Below are 20,998 nucleotides of genomic sequence, written 5' to 3'. Positions count from 1 at the left end.
CATTTCCTGTAAAATTCAATGCAATATGGCAACCTGCAGGTGTTCTGTAGACAGATGGTACGGATTTTCTTAGAAGTCTGCAATAAGATACTAGTCAGATTTTTGGCATCCCCTGCAACAAAAATGTCATTGTTGGTGAAATAGTCCCAAAGGGAAATCACATCTAAAGGGGTGCAGAGTCCAGACCCTGCACTTTTTCCTCATTAGAGTCTTGCAAGTGCAGCAGCTGATTTATAATAATGAAACCACTCCCATGCATATTCATTTTGCACATGGATACAGACAAACAAACAGCTATTTCTTCAAAATAACAAAAGGTATGAATCTGCAACAAAGTTTTGGAAATTCCTTGCAATGTACATAAATCAACCAAAGGGAATTTTTTTTTTCTCAACAAAAGTGGAGGTATCTTTACCTTTCAGTCTGATGGCCTCAGATTCTCATCAAGCACACTTTGATATGATGCAGAATTCATTAGTTGAGGCCTAAAGCAGCAAAGCAACCCAAAACCGTAAACAATAACCATCATGTTTCACAGTTGGTACGAGGTTGCTCTGCTGAATTGACTTTGGTTTTCACCAAATATGTCTGCTGTTAGTCTTCAAGCCCTTATGCGCAACTACACTGGAGTGGTACTAGTCCCACACTGTGGGGCCCACAGTACACTTTGGATTTATTATTGAATAGCAGCTAGGTTAATTAAGCTTCTCCAGTAACATCTGCGTGTTTCTCCTGCAGGTGTGATGAATGTAAGCTTTGCTACCACTTTGGTTGCCTCGACCCACCTCTGAAAAAGTCTCCTAAACAAACTGGGTATGGTTGGATTTGTCAAGAGTGTGACTCCTCCTCTTCCAAGGTAAGTTTTACAGGGAAATTTAGACCATTTAGATGACCTTGTTTTCCCTTCTCCAAAATTAAACTTTATCAGAACATAATACTTCCTGGAGCTCGGTTTAATACATTTTAGAGTGTGGTCCATGCAGTAGTATTAAAAGCAGGTTTTGTTTAACAAATAATTTGTGTGTTACTTAGATACACTATATGGTCCAAAGTTTCTGAACACCTGACCGTCACACCTAACTATATGACCAAAAGCATGTGGATCTGCAGATTGAGTTCAAGTGTTTCCAGTAAAGGGTACTGTTATGTTGCAGCATTCAAAAACATTGTAGGCCATTGTGCACTTCATTATTGTGGTAACACTTTGGGGAAGAAGGCCTTTTCCTGTTCTAGCATGACCAAGCCAGTACCTTAAAGACATGGTTTGATGAGTTTGGTGTGGAGGAACTCAAGTGTCCTGCACAGAGCCCTGACCTCAACTCTACTGAACACCTTTGTGATGAATTGAAAAGTCAAGTGTGAACCTGTTTTGTCATTCATCATCAGTGCCTAACCTCACTTATGCTCTTTTGGTTGAATTGGCACACATTCCCACAGACTCTTCAAAATCTTATGGAATGCCTTGCCAGAAGAGATGAAGCTGTCAAAGGGGAAACTCCATAATAATTCCCATGTATTTGGAATGAAAATTCCGAACAAGCGCAAAGCTGTGATGGTCTGGGTTCCAAAACTTTTGGCCATACTGTGTACCTATTACTGTTGCACCGATACTGGTATCTGTGCCAATGCTAGGCAATCACTTGAGTACTTGTGCAAATGTTCCGCTGCTGATAACTTTACATATGTGTGGGTACGGTTTGTAGCACGATTTCAAGCCCTGTCCAGCGTGACTTTATTCAGCGCTTCAGCTGCGATTCGGGTGCAAATTGTTAACGTGTATGACATTGGAAATCGTCCTGAACTGGGCTGAAAATTGTACCAGACTCCTTTTGAAATCACCCTGTGGCCTGCCTGCACATATGTGAATCGGCTCCATAGGAAAGCCTTTTGGTTTACATGTCAGGTTCAAAACGCATCCAGTTCGCATATATGTGAACCGGGGCTGAAAATACGTATCGGTAATTGGTATCAGCGAGTACTTCAGAAAAAGTATCAGTACTTGTACTCGGTCTTAAAAAAAAATTGTACCAATGCACCCTTAGTACCCATGTATAATGTCGTAAAGAGGTTTAACCCGCTCAAGAAAAAAAATAAAAATAAATAAGCAAATTGGTGGTCTGATACCTTAGCCTTGTCATAGAACAAAGCCACCTAATAACATTGATATAATAGGAAACAAATTTGTTTTTTCAACACTCATACATTCACCTAAAGATTTGTGTATTCTTAGAGTTTCATGTTGATGGGTTAGGGTGAAGGGACGAATAGATCAAGTCGCTGATACATGATCTTTCTTTAGTGTCTCACTTCTCCCAAGTGAGAGACGCAGAAGCAATTTCTCATTAAAGTATAATTGTGCTTAAAGTGCAGATCATTTTATTGTGCTTGGACCTGCAGCCTTAGTAAAATATGCCATGAAATGCAGAGAGATGTGCATTTGAGACACTAGGTCCTGCATCTTCCTTCCATCTTCCTTTCTTTCACAGAAAGCAGCTCCCAGCTGTCATTAGAGGGTGTAGTTCTGAACTGGGTTAGTGGCTTTGCATTGGAATTGATATGTAGCCTCTCTTCAAATCCAATTCACACAATAATCCTAGAAAGGTTTACGTTTACAGACTCTGCAGAGGCAAGTCCAGTTAAAGCATCAGCTCTGTAAGTGTAGCTATGCTTTAACCGTGTTAAACTCTAACTTAAAAATCCATATGAAAGCAAAAGAAAAGGCCTTCAAAAAATATAAGGCTTGAGGGGTCATTGTCCACATTGCGACACTACAATGAATGCAATCAGAAATGTAAGCACAATCAGGACTGCTAAATTAGACCACGAAAGGCACATAGCAGAGGAGAGTAAAAAACTAAATCCCAATACTTTTTTTAAATAAATTAACAGTAAGAAAGTGAGACCAGAGCATATTGGCTCCATAAATGATGATCTGGGGAATTTGGTTATAGAAGACAAGGAGAAAGCAGAGGTTTTAAATGCATTCTTCTCCTCAGTTTTTACAAAGGAAAAGGGGAATATAGTAACCAAGACTGTAATGTTAACAACACATCACAGAATGTACACTCGTGGCTAACAGACGCCAGTATCAAAAATAGACTTGAAAAACCTAACATAAATAAATCACCAGGACCAGATCGCTTACACCCAAGTCCCTAGACCATTGTTCCTAATTTTTATGGATAGTTTACTGAAATGAATGGTACCAGCTGATTGGAGAAAAACCAACATGGTACCAATATTTAAAAGAGGGCCGAGATATATCCCTGGAAACTACAGACCAGTCAGCCTAACATCGATAGTATGTAAGATATTGAAGGGGATAAGGGACCATGTCCAAGAAATTGCTGATGAAAACTGTATCATTAGTCATAATCAGCGTGGATTGATGAAGTATCACCAGACCAATCTGTTAACATTCTATGAGGAAGTGAGCTGCCACCTAGATAAAGGTAGGCCTGTGGACATGGTATTCCTGGATTTGGCAAAGGCATTTGATACAGTCCCCTATAAACGTTTACTTTACAAACTGAGGTCTGTAGGTGTGGACCAATAGGGTATTTACCTGGAAAACTGGTTACAGGGTTGTGTCCAAATTGTGGTGATAAATAGTGAGCACTGAGAATGGTCTTGTGTGAGAAGTGGGGTCCCACAAGGATCTGTCCTGGGACCAATTCTGTTTAATTTATTCATAAATAATATAGAGGTTGGTATAAAACGCTCAATCTCAATATGTGCGGATGATAGAAAACTAAGCAGGACAATAAATTCACAACAAGATGGGGAAACCTTACAGGAAGACCTCAATAAAATAAAGGGGTGGACAACTACATGGCAAATGAGGTTTAATGTTGAAAAATGTAAAGTAATGCATTTGGGTGCTAAAAACACGTACGCAAGTTACTTGCTAGGGGTAAAACCGCTGGGGGAGTCCTGGATGGAGAAGGATCTGGGGGTCCTAGTAATGGTATGCAGTGCCAAGCTGCAGCAAGCAAAGCCAGCAAAATATTAGCATGCATCAAAAAGGGGATTTACTCCAGAGATAAAACGATAATTCTCCCACTATACAAAACTCTCTGGTTCGGCCACATCTGGAGTATGCCGTCCAGTTCTGGGCACCAGTCCTCAAGAAGGATGTGCTGAAACTTCGAGAAAGTCCAGATAAGAGCAACAAAGCTAATAAAGGGACTAGTGGACCTCAGCTATGAGGAACGACTGCAAGCATTGACCTTATTCTTTCTGGAGAAGAGATGCTTGAGAGGGGATATGATGGCAATGTACAAATACCTTACTGGTGACTAGCATAGGGAAACAACTTTTCAGTGGGAGGGAGTTTAAAAAGACACGCGGCCATTCATTTAAACTGGAAAAGAAGCGGTTTAACCTTAAACTGCATAGAGGGTTCTTTACTGTCAGAGCGGTAAGGATGTAGAATTCCCTTCCACAAGCAGTGATATCAGCAGGGAGCATCAATAGTTTAAAAAAACTATTAGATGGACACCTTAACTATTGCAACATACAGGGATATGGGAATTACTATTGACATAAACACACACCACACACAGGTTAAACTTAATGGACTGACCAAATGTAACTATGTACATTGTCCCTTCTATTTCTGTATGTGGAGGATGGCACTGTAATTTGCTCTTTCCCAGCCTGTCTGCAGGGAAACATAAAGCAGGAGGAGCTTCTAGTCCTCTGCTGCTGGTCACATGTTCAAAATAAAAAAAAAAAAAACAGCCTTTGGAATGCAGAGTAAAAATAAATAATATCAATAAACTGTTTTAAATTGACATACAATTATATATTTGAAATCAAATCTTTATTATTTTTTGGCAATGGTGTGGGCGGATTTCTGCCAGTCCGAAGCTGTGCCACGCCCCTCCAGCCTGCGTCTTAGAATAAAAAGGGAGGTAAAGACTCCATCAATCTACTTGTAATATCCCGCCCCCATTGTGTTTAGCTTGTTATTGGATGTGGAGGAGGGAGGGAGTGGACTGTCGTTTACCACTGTGTATACACCCACATCTGTGACTCTATAGTCAAATGGGCTGCTCAAATGTGATAGGGAGGAAATGTTCAGCATAGAAACTCACTGACTGAAAAAGCATGTGCAGAGCTGCCAACACTGCTCTGCAAAATCCCTAGCTGAATTGGGGACATGGACTTAAGGAGGGAGATAAGAGAGCAGCAGGATCAACCAGGTATTTTGCAGAATACAGAAAAGAAATCGCATAGTGAGTATGAACAGCATGTAATATACCATTTATGATGTGGGTTTAGTGACACTTACAATGTTGCAAGCGAATGCTTTGACTGATGTGGGGGAGGTGGCTAAATACTTTCAAAAATTTCCATAAAATTTAAAAAAAGAAAGGCATGTCAAGTAAGCAAACGTAACTCGCTATAAGCCCAGGTTCACACTGACAGCGGGATTGAAATCGTGTGAGTTCAGCTGAACTCGCACAATTTAATAACCACATGTCAGTCGGACTTCAGGAGCGATTTCAGAGACATCTGTGCGGGTTCCTGCACAGATGTTTATACAAATCGCACCCCAAAGTTGCCAAAAGTAGTACAGAAACTACTTTTGGGAATCGGTGCGGTGCCGCAAAGTCAGCGTCGCACCAATTTGGACGGTGCCTTTGCCGGCAATAGCCGCCGATTTGGCATGCAATTTGACATGTCAAATCGCATCAATGTGAACCTAGGCTTAGTCCTTGTAAGTCAAAAACCAATTCCCACAGGAAAAGATTGACCTTGGTTTCCCTGTCTGTAGAATATCCTATTCTGCTGGCTGGGTATTATTTAAAAATAATAAAATATATTTATATGTTCTGCTCTTGCCCAATGACACTCCCACAACTTTCCATGTAAATTGGTCAGGTGCGACTAAAAAGGAATCGGTCAGTATAAGAATACGAAAGCTGTTATTTCTGACTCATTTTTAGAGTTTAAAGCTTTAGGTGCTTCTTCATGTTTTTTTTTCCTTCATTGATTAGTGTATAAATTTCCTGAACAAGCATATAATTGTTAGAAGTCCTGGGGGCATGCGCCTTCAAAATCAGCAACATCATCTCTCATATTCTATCACATTCCTTTCAAAAGTTGTTGTATTTGTATAGAGCTGTTGGACACTTTGAGAACCGGAATACGCTTGTACAATGAGCTTATATGGCATAAAAAACATACATAGCACATACAATAATAGTATGCTAGTAACGTGGAACATTGCATTTTTTTTTTTTGCATTTTGGTATAATGCATCTGTGTACATTTGTATCTTTCCAGACATAACCACCGTCCTCACATCCTTAGCTCCACAGGCCGACTTGTTTCTAGAGCGCCTGTGTTTTGTTTATTCATAGTACTTAAAGCGGAGTTCCACCCAAAAGTGGAACTTCCGCTTATTTGTCTCTTCTCCCCCTCCGGTGCCACAATTGGCACCTTTCGGGTGGAGGGGGGGGGACAGGATACCTTTGACAGGTATCCTGTTCCCACTTCCGGGAGTCCGAGTCGCAGCCCATGACATCACCACAGGGCTCCCTCCTCCTCTCCCTGTCACGGGGCCAGTAGGAGAGAGGAGCGGGGCCTCACGCATGCGCAGTAGGGTTCCCAGTGTGAAGCCGTAAGGCTACACTGTCAAGTACCCTCACCCGCAATGGCGGTGGCAGCACCCGACAGCTGATGGAAACATCAGCTGCGATGCTGACATCGCTGGACTCCAGGACATCTAAGTGTCCTATTGTCAAAAGCCAGCAGCTGCAGTATGTGTAGCTGCTAGCTTTTAATTTTTTTTGGGGGGGGGCGGGGCAGAATAACGCTTTAACAATAGAGCTTGGTAGCTTCACAATCAGCCAATCAAGCACAGGCATTCCTTCAAACAGGAGGAGTTATGCAAATCTCAACCAATTAACAATGACTAGGGAAGTTTATGGGCTTGTCTGGGCAGGGGCAGTGTGTAGGATTTCCCACCCCCTGTCCGTGCTCTTTAGCTACAGATGGAAACCACATGGCTGGCCTAAGAACTCATGAACACTGCCCCCGACCACAACGCACACAAATACTCGCATTTTTACCGTTGGCGTGAATCCTTATTCTGCATTGTTCAGAGAACAACACATACCCGGATTAATCTACCATTCCTGCTGATGGGAGATTATCTGCAGAGACACGCCATAGCCCCTCCACGTGTTGATCAGACACACAGAGCGACACGAACGTACATCCCCCCCCATAACAGATAATGTCTTCGCAGAGTGAACACATCCCCCCCCAGACGATCGTCTGTGCATTGCACAGGGGCCCTTCGCTGGCAGACATATCCCTTCTCTGCAACCTCAGGAAGCTTTCCACTACCAAACGGGTCTCAACTGGCATCAGTCTGCCCCAGTCCGCTCAGGAGAACTAACACTGGGAGACACTATGACAATACATAGTAAATACATCTTAAAAAAATTTCCACAACACTAGGATGATCACAAATATAATAAAAATTTGGCATCATGCCTCACTGTATACTGTTTTTTAAAAGCAGTGGTAAACCGCTGGGGTTTTTTTTTCTTTACCTGCAATGGCATAATGTGCTAGTTTGCATTGCATACTAGCACATTATGTGAAACTTACCTTAGAACAAAGCCCTCCAGCAGTGCGCTGTCACCGCTAAAGGTGCTTCCATCTTATTCCGGGTTTGCGGACTGTGTAAGTGGTTGGAGCCGCAATGATGTCACTCCCGCTCATGCGCATGGGAGCCGTCGTTTACGGCACAGGACTCTGAAGGAACGGCACGGGTATGCCGTTCTTTCAGAGGGCATGCGCCGGTGATGTCACCGGCTGCATGTACAGTAAATATCTCCTAAACGGTGCACGTTTAGGAGATATTTACAGTACCTATAGGTAAACCTTAATATAGGCTTATCTATAGGTAGAGATCATGCATGGGAGTTTACTCCCACTTTAAGCAAATTGTGAATTTGTTGAAGAGCTTCTTACCTGGAGATCTCAAAGTGAGAACACATTTTCGTACATCATGGGACACACAGTAGGTTACAAATCATGATTACCAGGGTTATGCACCACCTATAGGTGATTGGACACTGGCAGAAACAAACAGACAGGAAGTCCTCCCCTACATAACCCCTCCCATACAGGAAGTACTTGAGTTTTTTCCTCAGTGTCTTTCTTTTTTCTTTTTCTCCCAGGCATCAGTTACCAGGAGACAATGTCCTTCACACTTTAGAGGTGATTTGAGCTGTCAAAATGTATTTGAAAGTGTATGCTGCAATCAGGCAGTTGGATTCATTGTTTACCCTTCCTGAAGGTCCTAGGAATGGTCAGGTGGTTACGAAGTTGACCATTTCACTGGATTTGTCAGTTTATTGTTTAAACCTCTGGCTGGGAGGATAAGGTTTCACTTTTTCAAGTGAAAGCTCACGCTACCAGAAGTGTTGGGCTATCTGTCACCTGGCGTCAGTAGCTCAGGTTTCCAAGGCTATGACCTGGGCCTCTGTACACACCTTTACGAGTTTTTTACCCAGGTGGATGCAAGGACCTCTGAGGACATGTCTTTTGCCCGCAGTGTTTTTTTTGTACTTGCATTTCAATGGTGTAAATTCACATTTACAAAATCCATTTCTTTTTCGTACATCACGGAACACAGAGCAGGTAAATGAAAGGTGAATGGATACTTGCAGAAACAGAGGGGAAGCCCTCCCCTACTTAACCCCTCCCACACAGGAAGTACTTCAGTTTTGTGGCAAGCAATGAAACCCCAAAAGAGGGAGGGACCTCTGTGTCCCGTGATGTACTCCAAGAATTGGATTTTGCAGGTAAGAACAAAAGTACTATTTTTGTAGGCCAACAACTTTAAACTATTGCCATTGGGCTACCTGTCGGATCAGATCAGAAACCCAACGGCCAACTGATGGAGCTTGCACTGCAAGCTGACACCGCTGCTGCTAATGTGATGCAGCTGTTTAGCATTGTCGGCCAGCAACAGTAAGTGCTATTACATCAGGATCTCCAGGTAAAGAACTTTGCAATAGATTAATAAAAATATTCTCTGATTCTTGTATACAGCGAGACATGCAAAATATACTATAAAAAAAAAGATTTTGGGTTCACATACACTTTAAACATTTCCTGACGTTGCTTTACTCTGTTCACTATACTAATCACAGCAGCAAATTGTCTTATTGAAATGAGAATTTCAGGGCTTTCATTCGTGGTTGGAGCCCACGGAGGTGACCCTCGCAGTGAACCTGGGCCTGTAGACGAAGGAAATAAGCTGTCCGGTCTTGTTTAGAACTGTCTAATTTCTCTTCAGTTCCACTTAAATATCTCGGTCTTCCCTTGACTGAAGAAGAATTAGTATTGAATTTCTGTCTGATGTTTAACATAGAAGAGTTTCACCCTTAGTTAAAAGATGTTTTATTGTCATTCAGAGTCTATCCAGAATCATTCATGCCAGGTTAACACACTGAAGCATCAAGTCTCTTTTTTTAAAAAGTAAATTAGAAACAAAATCACCCAAATCATCCATTTTCTCATTTCAGTCTTGATAGGATAAAAAATAAAATAACTTTTCGAACCTTAGGTGGCCAGGTTCCTTGTCAGGAGTTGGATAATAAAATCCCAGTTTGGATGATTTTTCCTCCACATCAAGATGAAATTCTAGAAAATTGATTTGACCAACTCCATAGAATTTAGACACAAATCTTGCTGGTACAGGGGGGGGGGGGGGGGGGGGGCGGCAGTTTTCCATATCCCATGCTACAAGAATCACAGCTTTCAGACATTGCATGGCCCTGGTATTTTCAACAAAATTCCCATAAAACAAAACCACTTCACTCTCCTGTCTATCTTGTTTGATCGTAAGATTTTTTTCTTTTTTTTTTTTTTTTTTTTTTTTTTTTTGTGAAGATGTACTGGCATGTACAGAAAAAACAGATATCAAAGTGGAAACCTTGACACATTCTACAAATAGTGACTAAAGTGCTCACCTTTAGAGACAAGATATGTAGACCTGGGACCTGCACCTATGTCACAAGAAGGAACTTTGTGCCCATTTTTTAGACTGTTCCACCTGTGCTTGTGCCATTCAAGAGACTAATAACTTTTGGAGCAACAAGGAATGGAGGCCTCTTTTACAAAATACACAATTGGTTTGCAAAGACTAATATCCAACTACAGAAACCACGAATGAAGGGCATGACGTGATGATGTCGGCACCACATCCCAAACTACTAGAACCATACAAACAGCAAAAAAAGAGGTGACTTTGGAGGTGAACAAATACAAATCCAAGAACAGAAGAAGAATAGGTACCCAAAGCAAAATATTACAAACATTTTATTGATCCATGAATTAAAAAAAATATAAAGGGTATCCTTCCCATCCCTGGGAAAGGCTCTAGTTCCTGCTGGGCCCTATTATAATTGTACAATACAATATCGTTACATAATCATCATACAAAAAACCGAACTGTCTATGCAGGAACACTGTTGTATTTCCTGATGCATTTGCATACATATTTATTGCTTCTTCAGGAGACCTAATACAACAGGGAATAGAACACAGTTAGGATGATACTCCCATAAATCTATAAAACACTGAAGAAACATTAGGGTTACATATTCACTTACAACAAAATAGTTCAATGTGCATGTGGCATCACATCTAGGGAAAACACAGATTTATTCCAATAACAGATATGTGGTTGCCTTTGAGCAATCCCTAAGACCAAGAAAATACTGGAGAGAAATTGTGGATGGCCAGATGGAACCCATGATTAATGGAACCAAAACCTAATAACAAAAAAACAAGAGGAAAACTGCTCAATGTAAATGCCTGCTAGGCTATAGGATGGCGTAGGCTTGATTAAAGGAAAGGGCTTACATGGACTTGAATATTTTGAATAGACAGCCAACCATGGGAAGACAATTCTCCAACTAGGATTTTGACAATACACTACAGGAGAAAAAGAAAAATGAAAAAAAAAATGGAGATATAGCCCAGTAAGTTGAAAATGAAATCTAAGAGTGAAATTAGCCCCCATATATGTAAAACAACAGGGGGACACAACTGGAGGACAAGAAAAAGAAAAAAGCCAAGAGAGTAGTATCCAACTATACATAATGCAGATTTAAAGTAGCCTTGAGCTCAGCTTGTATGGAAAAGTACCAAGTAATATATTGCTCCATCTGCCCTTGTTGGTATCACCTGTGAACTAAAATGAAATCATTGTGGAATAGCGGTCAGTGAAGTGAGCGAAGCCTAAATTTAGGCAACTCACTTGGAAAAACAAAAGCATTTAAAATGCATCTGAACATCTTTCTACTAAGGAAAAGACCATTACATATGGTAGATAGACCATTAATGTTGCAAGGATTCTGAAGGCTGCAGTAATCTGCTCAAATTTTCTGCCGAGTGGGTCATCCTGCCACCATTAGTTGGATACTCACTGTGTTGGTGTACATGACCCCTGTTGATGGTCATTCCATCACCAAAGACACATAGTTCAGCAAAGTAAACCTCAGGACATAGCTGGGCAATATCAGAAATACTATCTCATGTTCTGTGCAATCTTCAGGACATGTAAGGCTGATTTACAAAAGAATTTGATAATGTTCGCACAGTAAATTGTGTATACATTTACTTAAATTATCCAGCATTATCCCTTCTTCAAGATAAACAAAGTAGTAGAATGCCAGCTGCATGACTTTTCATTCTGTTTGCCCGTTAGAAGGGGGCATCTAAGTCCCCTGAAACACAATGGCCTGTTTACATGATTTTTGATTAAACATTTTAAAAGAACAAATTTTTGACTACTTCATTTCTGACCACTTATTCTTTGCTCCATGTTCTCATGTTGAAGAACTCTTATCTAGGAAGGTCTTTCTACCATACCTACCCAAACAATACAAAGATTTTACAAAGTTTTGAGAAACCCCAGAACAACTAATTTATAGTAATATAATCAGTTAAAAAAGACACACAAGTCCATCATGTCCAACCAGTAATAGAAGACCACCATTTATAGAACTATATACCAACAGTTGATCTAAAGGAAGGAATAAAAGCCCCAAAGCATGGCCCGGTTTCTGCCAACTGGGACAACATTTATTTCTGATCCCCTAAAGCTGGGTATACAGGCACCAAAAATCATCCAGGTCATCAGCAAGCAATTAAGGTCTGCTTGTAATTTGTAGACATTCTGTAAGGACGTTATTCTACTACATAGCTTGGTGTTATCTACAAACACTGGTATTTTTTTATCCCAAACTCTATATCATGTAAAGGCGACCACAAAAGGTGATTTGTACATGAACTATATACAGACCACTCTACCCAATCTTAGAAATATGTTACCGTATTTGCTAGGATGTAAATTTTAAATTTTTCCTTTTAGAATATCCTAGCATGTATCTCAGCTAAAAAAACAAATGTTTATATATTGCACGTGCCAGCCCTTAGACAAGATAGCTGCATTATTTTATTTTTTTCAGACTAAGCACATTTTCTAAAAATAGTTCTTGATTTTGCCAGAAATTTCATATCCTTGTTACTACATGTAAAATGAAAAGAAAGGAAAAGCTTTCTTATCTTTGTTTAACTAGTCCTATCGATTCTTCCTGTAATGAAGATGAACAAAAATGGACATATTTGAAGTCCAGCCTGTGTGACAACCATGAATATCTCCAAAAAGTCAGCACCACATTGAAGATTCTCAGATAAATGTCAATTCATTGACACCGTTTATTGGGTTAAAATCTAGCATAACAGAAAGCTTACGTGTTTCAGACGTTCGTGCCTTAGTCATAGCTAAGGTTCAAGGTGGTGCCAACTTTTTGTTTGATATGTTCTTTATTGGACAGCTTGTGGAGGCTGTTTTGGTATCCACCAGGGTCTCTTGTCTAGACAGCTCATTGTCTGGAACTGTGTGGCAGCCATGGCTGTCTTCATAGACACAATGGAGAAATGAGCATAGCCATGAACTGACAAGAAGAGTGTCGTGCAGGATTACCAGGTGAGAATAAAAGGGGAAAAAAAAGCCTGAAGGCAGAAATGTAATGAAGCCACTGTATCTAGAACTGCTATGTTTGCAATTATTTGTATAGTTTAATTTCTATTTTTAGGTTTAGATATATTCAATAAACCAATAGCCATTATAACAATTAAAGTGGTTTAGGGCTGCAACTAACGATTACTGTCATAATCGATTAGTTGGCCGATTATTGTTTCGATTAATCGATTAATCGGTTAATAACCTTAAAAAAGTGTGGTGCATCATTTAGTTAATATGTAAAGTTTTAAAAAAAGGCAATTTATTCTTAAATATCTCTATGCAGTGGTGAATATAAGTAACCAACTATATGGTTAGGGAGCAAAATATCTAATCCACTCTGAGAATAACAGACAGAAGAGATATACTGTATATACTATTAGAGGGGATATACTGTATATACTACTATTAGAAGAGATATACTGTATATACTATTAGAGGAGATACTGTATATACTATTAGGAGAGATATACTGTATATACTATTAGAGGAGAGATATACTGTATATACTATTAGAGGAGAGATATACTGTATATACTATTAAAGGGTGAATCTGATAAATATCATCAGACTCAGAGATCTATTTTTTATTTAAAAAAACAAACAATGTCTTCCCCGACAAATGACAAAAAATGTCATTTTAAGAACGTTTGTTCGATTTTCTAATTGTTAGTGGGGTCAAAATCGAATTGTCAAAGGATCTGCGGGAAAAGGTAGTTGAACTGTAAAAAAAAAAACAGGAAAGGGATATAAAAAGATATCCAAGGAATTGAGAATGCCAATCACCAGTGTTCAAACTCTAATCAAGAAGTGGAAAATGAGGGGTTCTGTTGAAACCAAACCACGGTCAGGTAGACCAACTAAATGTATTTATTTAATTTATTTACAGTAGAGATTATTTGCTCTATTTGTACTATAAAGAGCTAATTTTAGTTCTTTTTTTAACCCCATTATGTTACTGGCCGATTAATCGATTATGAAAATAGTAATCGATTAATTTCATAATCGATTAGTTGTCGATTAATCGATTAGTTGTTTCAGCCCTAAAGTGGTTCTAAAGGCATATAATTGGGGAGGGTGGAGATGTGAGGGTAGTTGCCAAGGCTAACCCATACACACAGGCACCCAAAGAAATTGAATGGACTTTCTCGGTACTGTTATAACAACAAAATTAATTTAATAAAATACAAATTTTATTCTGTAACAATGTACAAACAATATATTAAAGGAAGGGGAATGTATACAAAACAGAATATAAAATATAGTATACACCACACAAAGCTAACTAATAGGTTTCCCCGGTACAGTTTCTGTTAGGGTGGAGTATAGGTATTCGCGTAACGCGTGGGAGAAGCCTAGGACACAGTCTGCTGAATACATTGTATCAAGCAGCAGCAGCTTGCGTAGCAAGCCTTGTCCTTACAAGCCAGCTGAGATCTGCTTATCTGCATGCCTAAAACAAGTCAGGCACACAACTTCACTATTAGTACCCATCTCTTCCATTCATACGAGGATACCCCATGGGCCTGAAGTGCTACCAAGAAGACGACCATCCAGGAACTGTCAGCTACATTCACCACCGCTCATCCATAGCAGGAACATAAGTCCAGGACACCTTATAGTTGGATCTAATAAGGAGAAGACAGCTCCAGCTTAATCCTCACTTTATGCTATTCTCCCCTGCAGGGGTATGAAAATCTGGAACTGCAGCTCTGCGTAAATTCACCCACTGCTGAAGCTGTGACATAGAATTCTGTCTCTGAGCTACTTTTTCTGGGTGTGTACGTGGATGGTTTGCTCGCTGTCCATTTTTTCTGAAACAGCTTTACCCGCTGGTCGAACTGGGGAAGACGCAAAAGTCCATCCATTTGGTTGTGGAGGGTGCGCTCCTTCAGTGACCATTGGGAGATGTTTATATGTGAAGGAAATCCCACGGATGTTGTGGTCTGATGAGGGGTTCCAGTGGGCTGGATTTGCTGGATGCTATTGAGAATTTATCATCTATGCCTAATCCTTAACACCTTCTGGTAAGCAGACTACATTACCACGTGGTGACGAGTGACTCTTTCTACATCTGCACAATATATTTGGTGATTGGATTCCTCCCACTCTTCAATTTCATTTTTGAACTTTTCAGCGCCGCAATAATTTTTATGCATGTGAGTATAGGTATTCCTCTACCGGTTTCGCGGTATAACCGCTTATTCAGGAGGATAGAAGGTCTATGGGAGAACAATATATTAAACGAAGAACAATGCATGGAAAAACAGTAATTACAAGGCATAACAATAGGTATGAGTGCAAGAAGATCTGTACTGGGGAAACCTGGGTTAGCCTTGGCAACTACCCTCACATCCCCACCCTCCCCAATTATATGTTAATCTGGATGATGGTACTCCTTTATCATATTAAATTGATTGATATATGAGGCTATACTCAATGCTTGACCTAAAGGCAATTGTGTTTTTTTTTTGTTTTTTTTTTTAACCTTTAAAGTATAACTAAAGGCAAAACTTTTTTTTTTTTTAGTTTTGGATTGAGTGGAGAGGGATTAGAACACCTGTCAGTTTTTATTGCTGTATGTGCCGCCAATAGGGCGATTCACCCTCTCTATTTGTCTTGTTTACCATTATCATTGGAAGTGAAAAAAAAAAAAAAAAAACCTAACTTTTGAGTTGTCTCCAGAAAAGTAATACTGGGACACTAGTTCTGGTGACTTGGTGAATTTCTGGTGACCCCAAGAAATTTCCTTAATTTGTAGGGATTTCCTCTTGCTTCCTGTTTGGCTATGTAACAGGAAGTGAAGGAAAATCTCCGCAATGGGACAGATGGCGAAAAAAAAAACAATCTAACAGAGGTTATAACCCTCTCTCACTCTATCCAAAATGAAAAAAAACTTTTTGCCTATAGTTCTACTTTAATGCAATCTCTGATCCATCGCTGTGTCCATCTGCTGCAGTTCTTCTCTCCTCTACCTGATCTCACTGGCTCTGATGACAGCAGGAGCCATTGGCTCTTGCTGCTGTCAGTCAAACCCAGTGAAGAAGGGTCACTCTGTTTGTGTCAATGGATGCACTCAGCTCCTCTCAGGAGCGTGCCCACACAAGCGACTTGCTATGGGGGTACTCAAGGGCAGGAGCAGCAACAGGGGAAACCAGAAGAGGTGGTTCGGGGCTGCTCTGTGCAAAAACGATTGCACAGTACAGGTAATGTAAGTATAACACGTTTTTTTTTTTAATTTTAGGAAAAAATTACAATTGCTTTAAATATGTTATATCAGTTTTGGAGTTTCTGCTTTAATTGTGAATATTTGCCATTAGATGGCAACTGATTGATTTCTCTTAATTTAAAAATTTAGCAAGAGAAAGATATTTTGTCTGTTCTAATGGGAATGACAGCGGGAACTGGTATATTTTAAAGCTTGCAATTGTTTCCACGTTCGTGTCCATTCCTTTTTCTTTCTTTTATTTTTATGACAGAACGCAGTGGGATTTACTGGGAGTCATGTTCGTTTCAAACTGTGTAATATAGTTCTTTTTTACCCTACTTGTCAAGCTGTAGACAGACATTGACTGGAGGGCATAGAGCCTGCTACTTAACAATTGGTAATATCGCCTGTCACCCGGGAGCAGAGGTGTTGATTTCCACACTGACAAGGTTCTTCTTATGACAAACATTGCATGCGTTGTACTCGGCAGGAACAACAGATACCAACTATAAAAAAAACACTGGAATAAAGTTATTCTATTTTTTTTTTTTCAACTTCTGTTTGTCTAGGAAGTCCAGAATTAAGAACATATTTCTAATGCATTAGAATCCAGAGGGAACAACTGTTATTGCTGATAGGGATTTTTTTTCATATCCCTGAGGCAGTGGGGAGATGCACAAAGCAGTTCTGTATATAGAATACACCCATATATCTTGTTTATCTTGTTCAATTTATTTTTTGTTTTGATTATCAAGGATCATTTGTTACTACTTTAGTGCAGTTGAGTAAAAAAAAATGCAAAAAAGTAATTTAGCTTGCTCTGTTTTTAGAGAGAATTTACAGTGTTTTGTTCATATATTTTGTTTATTATGTTTAGTCCAAAAAAAAGTGGCAGGGGTTTAATAGTTTTTCACTCTAATCAAAATGGGAAAAAAAATAGTCATTGCTGAAGCCATGTACAAGATAAGTCATCTGCTGTGCTAACTAGGTCTGAATGCATCAGAGGGGGCAACACACCCCTCTCCTCATTTCCAAAGCCTTGCCCATAAGGATAAAATTAGTGCCATGTTAACCCTTTTAGATAACACAGCATGCTTTTCAAATAGAGCAGTAGTCTACAAACTTTGGCCTGCAATTAGTTTGCCTTTATCTGCCCCCGGAGGCACCATTACATCCACTGACACTAACGATGGGACACTATTCCTTCCACTGACACCATTGTTGGGCACTATCCCTTCCAGAGACACCAACAATGGGGGACTATTTTTTCCACTGACACCAACCATGGGGGACTGTTCCTTCCTCTGACACTAATGATGGGGCACTATTCCTTCCACTGACACCAGTGTTGGGGCACTATTCCTTCCACTGACACCAGTGTTGGGGCACTATCCCTCCCACAGACACCCAACAGGGCACTATTCCACCCTTACGTACCAACAATGGGGCACCATTCCTCCCACTGATACCACCACTGGGGCACTATTTCTCCCACTAAAACCAATGACGGAGCTATTCTCCCTTCTAAAACCAATGATGGAGCACTATTCTTTCCACTAATACCAATGATGTGGCATGGTTTACTCCCACTGGCGCTAGGGCATTTTCTAATTCCACTAGCCACAGTCTGGGCTCCCTAAAGCCTGAAGAACAATCAACTTAGCAAGTTTGGAGGCCCCTGGTATAGAGGGTCCCAAGTGTACCCTTTAAAGTGAAACTCAGATTTTTCCCTATTCCGTCAACTAGGTCATTATATCATTCTGAGAATTACATTACATACTCAGATGACGTACGACCGGACTAAAACAAGGAAGTTCATAGCCAGTAGCTCCCCTAGCGTGGCTTTTTGTCCGTCGAACTAGCATACAGATGAGCGGACTTTTCGACTGGACTCGAGTTCGACGGATAGATTTAAAACATGTTTCAAATCTAAGTCCGTCCAACTTTTGAGAAAACAAAGTCCGCTGGAGCCCACACACGATTGAATTGTCCGAGGAAATCCTGTCCGCCGGGCAAAGTCTGCCATAAAGTCCGCTCGTGTGTACGCGGCATTAGGCTTTTAACCAAACACACACATAAATAATGTTTCTGCTAATGGACCAACACTACTATGCTCTTGCAAAAGCTTGCACATTCTCCTTATCTCTTGGTTGGGTCTCATATCACTCTTGTGTTAGAGATCCATCCACCTAAAACGCCATTAGCAAATGTTTACTTAAGCATGAACCCTCTAAATTAGAATTAGGCTTTTATTTTAACCAAACACACACACAAATAATTTTTCTGCTAATGGACCAACACTACTACGCTCTTGCAAAAGCTTGCACATTCTCCTTATCTCTTGGTTGGGTCTCCTATCACACTCGTGTTAGAGATCCATCCACCTAAAACGCCATTAGCAAATATTTACTTAAACATGAACCCTCTAAATTAGAATAATGCCCCGTACACACGGTCGGACTTTGTTCGGACATTCCGACAACAAAATCCTAGGATTTTTTCCGACGGATGTTGGCTCAAACTTGTCTTGCATACACACGGTCACACAAAGTTGTCGGAAAATCCAATCGTTCTGATCGCGGTGACGTAAAACACGTACGTCGGGACTATAAACGGGGCAGTGGCCAATAGCTTTCATCTCTTTATTTATTCTGAGCATGTGTGGCACTTTGTCCGTCGGATTTGTGTACACACGATCGGAATTTCCGACAACGGATTTTGTTGTCGGAAAATTTTATCTCCTGCTCTCCAACTTTGTGTGTCGGAAAATCCGATGGAAAATGTCCGATGGAGCCCACACACGGTCGGAATTTCCGACAACACGCTCCAATCGGACATTTTCCATCGGAAAATCCGACCGTGTGTACGGAGCACTAGGCTTTGCTCTGCAACATTACTTTAAAATTCCTCGGAAGATTCCTACTCTACGCTTTGGGAAGATCATAAAACCGTTACTGAGGACCAATATATTCCCTTTTCAACAGCACTCAACCCCAAAGGTTACGCAAAAACTGCTTGAGAATAAACTCACCTGCTTAGAGTCACTATAACCCCCCCCCCCACTACCTTTCTGTCTCTGTTCCAAGAGATGGTTACAAAGGAAAAAAACTGACAAGGCACTGTACCTTTTTAACCAACTATTCTATGATGAAGGCAATAAAGCTGGCTACACCTAACAGATCCCTGTATCAACACAAGCAATGTTGATGCAGGGATCTCGCCTGCTGTGTTATTGCAGAATACAATGATCAGTGCTGATCAAATATGTACTGGCCTCTCGCAAGGAAATGTAGATAAAATGTTTATCTCTATGCCACATTTGATTAAAGATCATTCCGTCAACCTCTCGCTCTATTCCCTCTCAGGCGGCCCAAATCTTATACAACTTTTTTTTTTTTGCCAAATCCTATAATAGCCCCGAACACCCCATTGTCCACCACCAGTGGACCTCCTCCATAAAATAGACTGCTGGTCAAATGCCCAAAATCACCATAGTTGACCTACAAGGGACACATTTTTCCAATCGCTTAAGAGGAATCTACACCTATGATTAATTATTCTTAATAAAGCCACAGACCTTTGTGGCCTATCTTACTCCTACCTAAAATTTCCCCTACAAGGAAAATTTCTTACCCCTTTTCGGTGTCATTAAAAACCTACTTTCGTCGTTGTTTATCTGATTATTCAGGCTGTGTTCTGATAGGAAATCTGACCAACAATTTTACTGAGAGAGGTTCAAAGTATCTGCTTAATGTTGACCATGCCTCACCTATTTATGTTTCTGTTAAAGTGGTGTTCCGGCCGAAATTATACTTTTTAAATAAAAATACCCCTATAATACACAAGCTTAATGTATTCTAGTAAAGTTAGTCTGTAAACTAAGGTCTGTTTTGTTAGTTTATTGCAGTAGTTTGTTATTTTATAAACTTACAGCAGGCTGTGGCCATCTTAAGTGTGGGCATCTGAAGCCAGACTGTATTTCTTCCTGGATCACATCCTTGCAGATCTCGCACATGCTCAGTGCAACACAAGCAGTGTAATAGGTTTCAGGTCAGGTTTCCATAGCAACAGCAGTTTCAGAGGAAGTTGCCGCCCCTTCCCAGAAGGCATTGCAAACAGGAAATGATGCGATGGGCCGCGGCCAGGGAGGAGGAAGTGAAAAATGAACACAGCAGATATACAGTAGGTGCTGAGAAAAAAAATAAAAAAATATCCAATTTGCTTACAGTGCACAGTTTAGTGAGGGATGCTGAAGAGTTGTAAAAGTGGGTGGTACTCCACTTTAAACTGTGAATTGCAACACTTGGTAAATAAAGGAATTACAAAAAAAACTACTTTCAGCCTGGAAGACTTACTACATCTCATTCCTGGGTCATATAATGGCCATTAAAATGATGACACTGCAAAATTTTTTATATCTGTTAGAAACCAATCAGTACGGTTAATCCTCATATTAAAAATATACAAAATAACCTTAATTATATAGAACTTACAAATACGTTAGAATCTCCAAATCGGTCCTATATGGTGCCCGTAACCAAGGAGGCCTAGCATTTCCAAAATTTTACAAATCTTTTCTATCTGCACATTAGCCTCCTGGTCCAAGTTCTATGCCTATAAAACAATGGACTGAGGTGGAGAAATTGTGGCCCTTATTTATCCTGATTCCATGTTGTGTAATGACGATGCAGGACTAGAAACAGCAACACTTACCCATAACATTG

General features: G+C 40.3%; 1 protein-coding gene across 5 annotated transcripts in view; it reads left to right on the top strand.

Annotated features, from left to right (window-relative positions):
- PHF14 (PHD finger protein 14) overlaps positions 1–20,998 on the top strand; it is a 368,482-nt gene that overhangs the window by 243,463 nt on the left and 104,021 nt on the right. For all 5 annotated transcript variants that reach the window (XR_012244357.1, XR_012244356.1, XR_012244358.1 and 2 more), the window contains one exon: positions 739–856. Coding sequence is in view for 2 of the 5 variants with exons in the window: in XM_073629538.1 (XP_073485639.1) it covers positions 739–856 (118 nt within the window). In the remaining 3 variants the exon portion in view is untranslated. The remainder of the gene's footprint in view (positions 1–738; positions 857–20,998) is intronic.

This window comes from Aquarana catesbeiana, linkage group LG05 (assembly GCF_042186555.1).
Source record: "Aquarana catesbeiana isolate 2022-GZ linkage group LG05, ASM4218655v1, whole genome shotgun sequence".
Classification (NCBI taxonomy): domain Eukaryota; kingdom Metazoa; phylum Chordata; class Amphibia; order Anura; family Ranidae; genus Aquarana; species Aquarana catesbeiana.
Note: the sequence above shows the minus strand (reverse complement) of the source record. Positions and strands in the feature narration are given on the sequence as shown.